The sequence below is a fragment of the Corylus avellana genome, chromosome ca9, assembly GCF_901000735.1.
Source record: "Corylus avellana chromosome ca9, CavTom2PMs-1.0".
Lineage (NCBI taxonomy): Eukaryota > Viridiplantae > Streptophyta > Magnoliopsida > Fagales > Betulaceae > Corylus > Corylus avellana.
Window position 1 is genome coordinate 14,084,489 of NC_081549.1, and position 12,417 is coordinate 14,096,905.

At 37.1% G+C, this 12,417-nt stretch overlaps 1 protein-coding gene across 1 annotated transcript; it reads left to right on the forward strand.

The window, feature by feature from the left end:
* Window positions 1-1,236: 1,236 nt before the first annotated feature.
* Window positions 1,237-11,578, forward strand: LOC132162340 (uncharacterized). Its single transcript, XM_059572583.1, has 10 exons — window positions 1,237-1,439; window positions 1,562-1,811; window positions 1,898-2,005; window positions 3,445-3,614; window positions 4,107-4,240; window positions 6,447-6,624; window positions 7,382-7,940; window positions 8,357-8,469; window positions 8,666-8,909; window positions 11,072-11,578. Exons 1-10 carry the CDS (start codon window positions 1,237-1,239, stop codon window positions 11,414-11,416), a joined length of 2,304 nt encoding a protein of 767 aa, XP_059428566.1. The 3' UTR covers window positions 11,417-11,578.
* Window positions 11,579-12,417: the final 839 nt, after the last annotated feature.

Genomic DNA, 12,417 nt, shown 5'->3' on the forward strand with positions numbered 1-12,417 from the left:
ATATAAATTGAGAAAACCTTGAATCAGAATGGTCCTTAAAAGACCACTTTTACAGCCTTCACTCACAAACTAACACCTAAGCAAACACAAAACAAATCCACAAAATATCATATACCCAGACACAATATTTTGAGCTCAAAAGAGCTGGGTGGTGAGTCACTCCAGACCCGTGGGGAGGGTCACGGCCAAACCCGTGGATCTGGTCGTGGAATCACCTTCTCCGGCGCTTCTCTGGCGCTGGAGCCACTTTTTTCGGCCTTTAGGATGATAAAATCCTTAAAGGGATCACTTTCCACTTCTAGGTTTTAATTTTGAATTCAAAAACAAGTTTTGAAGCATTAGAAACGGGTTTTAAGGCAGGTCACGACGGTTTCAGGCGGTTTTGAGACAGTTCACAACGAAACCCATGTCGTGGGTCTGCACAGCATCGTGGGTCTGGCTGGTCTTCAAGACCCACGACATGGGTCTCGCTGGACCCAAGGTTGGGTCCGGAGGTAGGGGGTTTTTGGTCTTGTTCACACTTTGATTTAGTTTTTATTTTTTCACTTTAATTTTTTGCAATTTTGAATTGATCAATGTAAATCATATTTTACTAAGAGAGTGTGAAATACTTGTATAATAATAATGTATATAGGAGTTTAAAGGCAAATTTAGCATTGATAATTATATAAATAATACCCAATTTTTTTTTTTAAAAAAAGTATAGTTTTAACTTTGGAAGCGATGATAATGGCATGTTATTGGAATCGAAAAGTTGACACTAATAATAGGGAATTTGTGTCGATTTAAAGTCGACGCTTTTTTTTAAACCATTATTTTTTATTTTGAAGAAAGTCATGAACGTCGATATATTGCTTCGGGTTCTAAACCCATTATAGTCGACTATAAAATACTATCAACGGCAACATTTGTCACCACTAATATGTAATTATTGGCGTCGACCCAAACATCAACACTAATGCTCATCACCGTCAAAGCATTTGCATTGACTTTATTGGCGTCCGCATGTCGTTGTTAAACACCAATAGCAATTTTTTTTTTTTTTTTTTATTTTCTTTTTGTAGTAATTGCGTATTACTCACTATTACTAGTAGTCTAGTTCTACGTAGTTGGGAAGATCATTGCAAATAATTTGTACAGATAATTATTACTGCATCAAACTATTTCAAATGACTTTGACAAAAAAAAAAATCAAAAATCAAAAATCAAAATCAAATGGGCCAAGGCCCAGTAGACATGTATACTGAGCAACACTGGGAAGCAGGAGCACGCACCAGGTGTTGCATGGCGATCCCTACGTGGCAGTCCATCCAGAGATCGCGCACCACCATTTCTCCCTACATAACGGAGCTCCCTCCCTCTGCGCTTAACAGTTGGACAATGGCGAACTTGAAGGACCTTTCCACCGTCGCCAACGACGTCGTTCAGAAGTGTGCAGAGTGAGTCTCCTCCCCTCCCCCTCTCTCTCTCTCTCTCTCTCTCTCTCTCTCTCTCTCTTATAAAATTCATCCGTTTCCTGAATTTCTGGTCCATAATTTGGAAGAATCAAATATTGTTGCAGGAAACTTGACACCCGTGTGGATGAATTGGCGGATGAGTTTGAATCCGAGTGGAAGAAACTTCCGCCCGAAAGAAGCGGCGATGGATATTCGTATTCGAGGAAATTTGTGGAGTCTTGCAGTGCAAAGGCTCTGGCTGTCGTTTGCCAAAACATACAAGAAAAGATCAGCGACGGGTCGTTTAGCCGCTTCACGTTTGACATGATGCTTGCTTGGGAGACCCCGAGCTCTGCTGACGATGAGGCTTCTATGGTGCCCGCCTCAACTCGCTCTCTCTCTCTAATTAATCATCAAATATATATTTAATTTATTGTTGTAATTTATGGTTGGGGTTGCAGGAGTGTGTGGCGAAGGAGAAACATGAGAGGAAGACACCGGCAAAAGTGACTCAACAAGAAGAAGATGATGAGATTTCACTTTTCTATTCGGACCTCATGCCACTCCTTGTAAGCTATACAGCTTTTCTCATTGTTATATATTATGGTCCGTTCCGATTTTCAAAATGTTGGATTTTAAAATGTTATAAAAATATGATTTTTAAAAATACGGTAAAATCAGTTTTTAGACTTTAAAAACTGATTTTACATCTAGAATATACATCTAGCATTCAAATTTTTCTACGTTTTTAAATCACAATTTTCTAAAAACGATACATTTTTTTGTAATTTAATTTAAAGTTGCATTTTTTTATCTACAAAACTATAGTGCCAAATGCTATCTTGATCCTACCATTAGCTAGGAAGCATTACCTTTCCTCAACAATAGACAGTGTCATGAAACATACCTCATGAAGCTTAATCCTCTTATGTGTAAATAATTTATTGGGTCAAGCTTGACGGTGAAATTGGAGTATTATCTTATCTGTGTAAGAGGCGTTTTATACAGGTTCAAGGTTTACTCGACAATGGTAGATATACGAAGTGACTCTACCTTGGAGGGTTCCTCGTTGTCAGTGGTAAAGCCAGAAATTTATAATTGTAGAGGCCAAATTAAAAATATAATAAACACAATTTAAAATATAAAATAAATGTTTTTCACTTGTGACCCTTAGATTCCCACAACTAGAATCTTAGAATGATGTTCTTTAATTTAGCTGCAACCCTTTGAGATTTGAAGTTTCGTCATTAAAATTCAACAGTGTATTATTTTTTTCGAATATCAGCTTCTTTTCTTTTGAATAAATAGTTTTTAATTTTAACGCCTAATTTTTTGTTATAATTACATAAGAGGTAATCAAATTGATAAACGTAACAATCATAGAGTATATATATATAGTGTTTAATTTTTTGCTCTGATTATGAACACTTTCCAACTTTTTTTTAAACATATATCTCTTGAAATTTTCTGCAAGTTAATTTTATATAAATCTTATAATATTCTCTAAGAAGCAAATAATGCTCAATGGTTGATGCAACCAAAATAAATATTATTTTTGCCTTATTTACTCAATAGAGAAAAGAAAATGGTTACCAATAATTCAATAAAAAGCTTTAGAGTGATTAAAAATAAAAAAGACACTAATTTTCAAAAGAGCAAGCAAGCCTCTCTTTCAAGGTAAGGTTTTGTTTTGTTTTGTTTTTTTTTTTTTTTTTTTTAAATGACAAATATATAAGAGTCATTTGCAAAATTTTTCTCATAAAAAAAAATATTTAAAAAGTTGTCACCCCCACAGGCCACAACGTGGCTCCACCACTACTGCTCGTTGTATAAAATAAAAATATTTAAAAAAAAAAAAATGAAGCTTATGGAAATAAGGATCAAGTCTTGTTAAGATTATCAAATGAATAATTTAGTGATAGAGGTGATTAATTGAAACCATCACTCTTCCTCATTGGATGAGTATTTTTTATGGGACTTATATAGAGTTTCTGCACTGGGTTTGTAGGTTGATAATCAGCAAAATGTTGGAGAAGATGTATTTGCGTGGATGGCATCACTAGTCCCAGCAGTTGCAGATCCTGTTAATGCAAGATTTACCTTTGAAACCCTAACTGCACCAACAGGCTACCGCCTGCATTTTCCTGCCTATGACAAATTTCTGAAAGAAATTGACAAGTACGTAATTCAACCTCTTTCTTCCTCCACTTGAAATGATGTCCATGTGCCAATATTATAACACTTTTAAGGGGTTAACTTGGTTGGTTGAAAATGAGGATTACCTGGGGAAAATAAAGATTATGCATAAAAAATGTTTTTTATGCTGTAAAAGAAATTAAGAATATTCACTCTTAAGCTATTTTAAGCTGCAAAAGAAATTTTCTCAAGCTTTAAGTAGAACATATATTTAGTTTTTTTTTAAAAAAAACGCGTCAGCTTTCTACTACAGTGCTTTTTAAATTTCATCCGTTTATTCTATTTCTTCAACTCTCATGTTATAGAGTAAGCACTTGACAGTACAAAAGAGGGAGTTCGTGTAATATTTCTCTTAAAGTCGAACTCAATTTAGAGAAAAGCAAATATGGCATTCACGATATTGATATAAGACACTATTTGAAATTGCAATTGCAGCTGACTTTGTCTTTCTTGTGGGGATTCTTGGTTTTATAGATGCATAAAACATTTGCAAAAACAAGCAACACCAAAGGGTGTGGAGTTGGTAGATGATGAATTTATATTGCATGTGGAAGGAACTGCAAGCTCCCAGAGAGTGGTGCGCCACATTGGAGGAACAAGTTGGCCTGGTTTGTCTTATAATTTTCTTTCATTGATCTCTAAGGCTCCGTTTACTTCGACGTAAAATGAATTTCAGAAAATGATTTTCGCATTTTACAGTGTTTACTACGACGTAAAATAGTGGTCAACGAAAAATATTTTCCTTTTGATCGAAAATTATCTTTAATTTTTGGAAAATGGTTTACGGTTTTCAAAACCGTAAACCATTTTCTAACTTTGAGCATTTCATTCTCAAATCGATGGGCCTTACCAAGACTCACACAGGACCCAGCCGGGACTTGATCGGGACCCCATCGGGACCTGCTCGGGACTCGACCAGGACTCGCCCGAGACCCTGCCGGGACCTGACTGGGATCGGACCGGACCGGCCTGGGACTTGATCAGGATCTGCCCTGGGATTTGCCCGGGACCTGCCCAAGACCCACTCGGGACTTGGCCGAGACCCGCCTAGGACCCCGCCTAGACCTGCCTAGCTAGGACCCGCCCAGGACTTGACTGGGACTTGCCCGGAACCCGCTCGGAACTTGACTGGGACCCGCCCAGGACTTGTCGGGGCTGGCAAAATAGGTACTTGACACGACCCATTTACAACCCGCAAGGACCCGTTACACGATTAACCCATACACGAACACGACCCATTTAGCTAAACGAGTTAGCGGGTTTGACACAATTATAACACGAAAAATATCTGGGTAATCCGACACGACCCGTTTAACACGTTAAAAATAACTGGGTCATATCGGGTAGACATGACCCGACACGTTACCCCTATGTAGTGAGACCCATAAATAATAAATCTCTATTATTAGGTTTCTGCCAAAACAAATACCACCCGCCGGCAAGCGAGAAACTAAGAAGAAAAAGGGCAAGGCGAGTGGCAAGGGATCCAAGGGCTCGTAGGAGGAGAAATACATGGCACATAGCTTCAAGGAGTGGAGCACCTAGAGGTCCTAGACCGTGAAGAAGGCCAAGGTCATCACCCACTACGGATCATTCCTCTGGTCATCATTATCGGCATGAACTCCGACCCCAAGCCTCACATCTTCGAGCTTCTCAACCCGGTCTTTGTTCCTCTATTTTCTGCAATACCTAGATCAGGATTCAGGCTCCCCTTTCGTGAGTTTGGGTTTTATGTTATGTTAATGGGGTTTCTGTATGTTTATGTAATGTTTGGATGCCGAGAAAATCTAGGGAATAGGAAAGAAAAAGAAGTCAGTTTTGAATATTGAATCTTTATTTTAATGCATTTTGATATTGCCTTACTATCTGCATCTAAATTCTAATTCTTGATTATGTTTATAATTTATTATGCGATAAAATAACCTAATTTTTACAACTTGACGAGTAGTTTTTTTGACTTTTTTTTTTTTTTCGTAAATGGGTCTAGCTGGTCGACCACCAGACACGTCGGGTCAACTCGCCAGACACGAGCAGTAACCAGGTCAGATGACCCAATTAAGACCCGAACTCGATAAGGCCAAACTCAATACCTGTTTTTTTGTGTTGGGTTTGCGGGTCATGTCAAAATTGCCAACCCTACCTGATCGGGACCTAACTGGACCTGCACGAGACTTGACTGGGACCTGCTCGGGACTTGACCGGGACCCTGCCTGAGACTCGCCTAGGATGGGCCCGGGGCTTGTTGGAAAATATTTTTGATGGAAACATTTTCCTTGAAAATGATTTCTTAGAAAACATTTTTTAGTATTTGGCATGCACGAAAAATTAGGCAGGTCCCAGTTGTCGAAAAACATTTTCAGCAGAAAACATTTTCTAGTATTTGGTGTGTACGCAATATTAAACACTAAATTACGAAAATGTCTATATCGGGTCTTGGGCGGGTCCTGCCAAGGTCTCGAGCTGATCCTGACGGAGTCCAGGCGGGTGCCAGGTGAGTCGTAGTGGGGTCCTTGCGGGACTTGGTTCGAACACCTCTAAGACTTGGTCAGGACATTTTCGTAATTTAGAGTTTAATATGATTTAATGAACAAAAAAATATATAAAAAAAATGTTAAAAAAAAAAATTTGATTTTCCGTGCATGCAATAAACGCCGTAAAATGTTTTCGGTAGAAAACATTGTTAGGGAAAGTGACTTCCCTGAAAATATTTTTCGACGAAAATCATTTTACGTCGAAGTAAACGGAGCCTAATGTTGGAGAATTATGTAAATGATTGATTATTCCTTGAACTTACTATGAATGCTGTTTATTCAGGTAGGCTTACACTAACCAATTATGCTCTCTACTTTGAGGCTTCTGGACTTATAACATATGAAGATGCCCTTAAAATAGACCTTTCAAAGAACGGGGAATGTGGTGTGAAACCAGCTTCCACGGGTCCATGGGGTGCTCCACTTTTCGACAAGGCAATTGTATACGAGTCTCCTGAATTGTAAGTGTTAGAAAATATTGATTTAGAGGTTTATTCACTTCTTATTTATTTTAGTGTTTCTTGTTCACCACTCCTAATTTTTCTATAAATACCATCAGTTGTAATACAGTTTAATATACTTTCAATACAGTCAAGAAATAGCCCTAAGGGCCTTTGTCCGTCTCTTCCACTCTCTCTTTCATATTATATAGTTCTACATTAAGGATGCTTGTGCTGCATATGAAACATATATATTTATATCATAATTCACATATGCTTAAAAGTGGATAAGCTTGCTTATATATTTTGATTCTTTAGAGGCTTCATCTCTTCTAGTTTGGTCTTGCTATGACATCTTTTTTTGTTTGACATAAATACTAAACAGAGGTGTTAAGTTTTTAATCATGACACTTGATTCTTTGAATGACTAAACTATATGCTTGTCTGTTAGGAGTGGCGATAATTTTGGTCTAGAACGTTAATAAGATGTGTTGTGTGACTAATACAGATAAGGATCTTCAACAATTTGAGCAGCACATGTTAGAGAGCTACATGAGACGACTCACTTGCCTGAGTAAATGGCCGGGTAGCCCAAAATTTATTTGGACAGGTAGATCTCATATGGGCTCTCTCGCACTGCTCAAATTACTGGAGATCTCAATGACGGCTAATACACCTCATACTTGTGTGCACAAATGCATCACCAAATAGGAATTCTTGTCAATTAAGTCTCAAATTTTGTTATATGATTTGCGAGTGATGTGTGCTAATTTTCTAGATCAGAGGGACTTGTGCTGGAGTTTCCTGAGGTAACAAGCTCCACAAGACGGGACCATTGGCTTGCACTCATAAAGGAGATTATGTTTATGCACCAATTCTTATCAAAATACAAGGTGGATTGTCCAATCCAAGCATGGGAAATGCATGGAAGGACGATATTGGGAATCATAAGGCTGCATGCAGCGAGAGAACTGCTACGAATATCGCCCCCCTCTCCAACAAAATTCTTGATTTTTGCTTTGTTTGATGAGTTGCCAAAGGGAGACTTGATACTGGAAGAACTTGCTGAGAGTCTGAAGAAGATCAACAGCAGGCACCCGTGCAGTGCAAGCTCAACACTCAAGGATTTGAACATGTCGTGGTCAATCATCTCTAGTGCAGAAGTGAAGGAAGTTGGAGAGGAAAAGGCGTACGTGAGTGGTCTACATGACAACCAGTCCTCATTGGAGACGACTATTAATCAAGCTAGAGAGGAAGAAAAGGATATTGCTATTGCCAAAGCTACCACTGAGGGGTTGAAAGAGGAAGGAATTGCTGAAAGTGCCCTTGTTCTTAAGGTAATTAAGCACATAACACCAATTTCAACTTTCACTCTCATTCCACAATCATTTTTTTTTTTTTTTCTATTCGTCTCGGTTTGTTTTGTTTGCCATATTCTTAGCCGAACAATTAGAGTTAAGCTCATGGTCGACAGGAATGTGTATTATCCATATAGGGGATCTTTCAATTGAGAAGATTCATTGACCCGAGAGATGAATAGAAAAGAAATGATTGTGGGTGTGTTATCATTATACAACATGCCATGGTTGGTGTAGGTCAGGGGAGATTAATAAAATTTGGTTGGCTTAATATTATTTAATGTGCTTTGTTTTAATCCTACTTTTTAGGCATATACGTATCTTTTAATCAATCAAAGATATTAAATATGCTCTAAAGATGACCTCATGGAGTGTCACCTAATTCTGCCATGTAGGAGCTACTAAAGCCACTTCAAAGTGGTTTGCTTTGGTTTCAAGATATTCTCACATGGGAAAGACCAGCAGCTACCATCATCTTTATTGCTGCAACCCTTATAATCATCTACAAGTAAGTTTTCTCTCACCTTATTTCTAGTTTGCTTGTGTGGTGAAAATTGGAGGTGCTTAATTTTGTTTATTAGTGTGAGTTTTTAGAAAACTACGATTTGAAAAAAGGTAGAAAAATACGCGTTTTTTGAAATCACAAACTCAAAAGCGTACAAAGCCACAAAAGAACATGAATAACAGTTTCTTGGTGTTTTTAGGGAGTGGATTGGCAAGGCAATAGCATGTTTTTGTTTATGGGTTGTAGCAAAGATGGTTGAAGCAAGACGAGAAAGGATTAATGAGAGGTGGAATGAGATTGTAGTCAGCACAGCCTCCGACCAGAGTACAATGGAGAGCATAGTCTCTGCTCAGCACGGATTGCAAACTGTTCATCAGGTGTTGCAGGCAACAAACATAGCATTATTGAAAATTTGGTCAATATTTGTCTCAAAAACTCGTAAGGTACTAAGCTTCAAGTCCCCACACATTCACTTTCAATTCTTGCTACTATTTATTCTGTCTCACATTCTCTATTCACATGCTTCAAATTAGCAACCAATGCATTTTCTTTTTTGTATGTTACCAATGCAATTTTTGAGTAAAGGGAAGTAGTCCCCCGTTGGGACTTGTTACGGGTCCACAACCCGGTAAATATATATATTATAATTATTTATATATTATAATTATTATTAAATCAGATAAAGATAATGATGTAGTATTAGTCTTATTAGAAAAATGCGGAAACTTGCTCATAAAGCAATATCTCTAATAAGAAATATGAGATTTGTCTTTTATTAGAATGGATTTGGCTTACCTGCGGTAGAGCAAACTATCGCATATCTGCGGTAGTTTGCTCTGCCACTGAGATTTCTTTTCTAATAACGCAAGTAAAAAGAAAAAAACACCGTCAAATCTCACGTTTAACTCCCGTCAATTTCTTTTGTGTTTTTTCTACCCAAACCCCAAACCGTCTTCTCTCTTTTTTTCACCATACCCAAAATCAATTATTACACTGCTTATCCTCTGCACCTCTGCAGCATTCTTTTGAAGTTTATCTCCAGTAAGAAGACTATGAAAGTGTTTTGAAGCTCCTTGAGGATGAAACATCATTTACAATGCAAGTTTTCTTCCTCGGGGGAGTAGATACCCCAATTCTCTTCTGAAACAAAGCCTCACAAGCTCCTTCTAGAAGAGTGGAATCCGAAAATCATGACATCTACTGGATTAAAACCCTCAACTGCAGCACCAATTTCCACCCTAGAGAAGATCACCCACAACACATCCAGAGCCACAAGCAAAACGATTTTTTGCACAAAGAAGAAGAAGGGGAATTGGGACGGTGGAAGAATGGGAATGAGGCAAAAAAGTTCAAAGCAATTTTGCTGGAAAATAGATTTTGAATTTCATCTTCATTCACCCCTTTCTTCTTACATCATCCAACTTACAACCACCTCCAGATTTCAACCAGTGCAGAGGATAACTGCGGCCTCACACTTGTCGGTAACCCTCTGAGCCCCGGTGGATAAAAATAAATAAATAAATAAATAACAGGAGTTGACGGTGTGTTTTTTTGTTTTTGTTTTTACCTTACACTTTAAGTGTTAAAAAACCCTTAAAAAATAAATCTCAGCGGTAGAGCAAACTACCGCAGATATGCGGTAGTTTTGTCTACAACATGTAAGCCTCTCCCTATTAGAATTATATTTTCTATTTGTGTGTATTTCTATTTCTGCTATGTAATAGTCTATATAAACTTAAGAGTGATTAATAAATATTCAACTATAGTAGTTTTTGGAGGGTTTAGGATTTATCGAATTACTCTAAAATTAAGAAGTTTAGAATTCCTCGAATTATCCTATCAAAAACCTATCGCTTTCGTTGATTATTCATCCCTCATTACAGAGGCCCATAATAGGGCTACACTGTGAGTCAATCACACGAAAATGAAGCGAAAAACCCTAAGGGCGAAATCCCATATTTTTCATTGCATCAATTTTTCAAAACAGAAAAATGGTTTGTATGAAAAATAAGGTTTAGTCATACGAATATACGATGATGGTGGTGTGCGCCTAGGTTTTTGTGAAAGAAAAATCGCTAGGATTGACCTTTAAAGACTTTCTGATTTATGGCCAAGAGCATGGGCTTTTATTACACAAATATTTATTAAATAAACGCCTATCCCTAGAGTCCTAAACTTGGTGAACAAGTTTTCTTCGACTCCTAAGTAGTAGCCCATCCACTTCAAGAAGAGGAATCTTAGGATTGAGATCTCCTTCAATTACTTAAAATTTGAGATTTTTCATGTTATGAAATCGTAGCTCTTAATTTTAAATTTAATGGTCTATAAAATGCCAATTAATCATTTTAAATCGAGACATTAAATTTTGATTTTAAGCTGACTTTTGTTTTACCGGGGTTTAAATGATTTTATAGACCATTAGATCAAAAATAAAGGGCTACGATTTCATGACATAAAAATCTCCAATTTTGAGTAATTGGAGGAGGTTTAATCCGGAATCCTATTAGCTTGACGAGAGACTTTAAGAGAACAAATATAGCTTTAATGGGCTCGGGACATGTGTCATTCCATGACTTGTCCTAACATACCACTAATAATAATTTAGATTTGTGTTTGGTTGGTTGCAGCATGCAGATATGGTGATGATAGGGATGATTGGAATAGCAATGATAGTAGCAATGGTTCCAATGAAGTTCATCATTATGTTCATCGCCTTGTGTTGCTTCTCCACCACCTCAAAGCTTGGGAAACGCATGGGAAACAAACAAGGGAACCGACGCCTCCAAGAATGGTGGGACTCCATTCCGGTCATCCCTGTCCTTGTCGTAGACAAGCCTCTCGACAACCCTACCTGCAACTAGCTTCTTCTTCTTCTTTCCTTGATTTTGTAACATCCTCTGCATGTTTGTCTCGTGTTGTATACATTGTTTTTCTCTTGGTGCTTGTCTAATTAGAAGTTACGAATCATGGAATAACTTCTTTATATAGACTTCCTTCTTGGTAATTTACTCATGCTCTACATGATAATTTCCCATTTGGCTCGAGGCCTACGGCCCCAACATGAAATTACGAAGTTTTGTAATAGAGAAGATTTGCTACAAATTTTTTAGTTCATAGAGAGTCGAACTGGAGTCAAATTGGCCACATTATTTTTGTAAGAACAGGAAATTCAATAACATCTTGCAGGATATGAAGTGCTTGCTTTTGTTTTACTATAGGTAGTGAAAAATTGCTATTAGATGCACCAATTTATATAATAATAATAATAATAATAATAATAAATAAAAAACCTGAAAGAAACACAATCATATTTATGGTGGAAGCTAGCTTTGTCAATTACATAAATGGTGGAGTCCAAGCAAATTCAGATTATTATTATTTTTTTAATGTTTTGAACACACTTCTCAATCTTTTGCTTTTTAAAAATACTACTTAACTTACAAAATAATGTTTTTTAAACCCCCTAGACGACACTCTTCAAATATGACCCCCAATAAAATAATTCTCACTTTCCACCGTTTTAAAAACTCAAAACACTTCTCAAAACTTTAGCAAACAAACCCCACTTCCAGCCAAAAACAAGTCTGGTGATATCCCTTCCTTTCTACTGATTTCTATGTTTGTAGGAAAAGGGAAAGAAATAGTTTTCGATATTAGTATACTCATTGGGTCCCAAGCGAAAAATGAAAACTGAAATTCCCTTTTTGAGTTATAATTGGTTTATTCCAAGTTGGAAGTTTGTTGATGTAATGGGTCAATCAAGATCCAAATTGGCTTTACGTTCTTAAGTTAAAACTAAAATTGATTTGGGTTAAAATTTGGATCGATTTGGTACTAGAAGATCCAAATGTAATCAAATATATTAGTTGTATAATAATAGTATAGAAATAAGCAGCCTTCTTGGACAAGAAAATATGGGTACAATTACAGAAATATCCAATGCAAATTGAA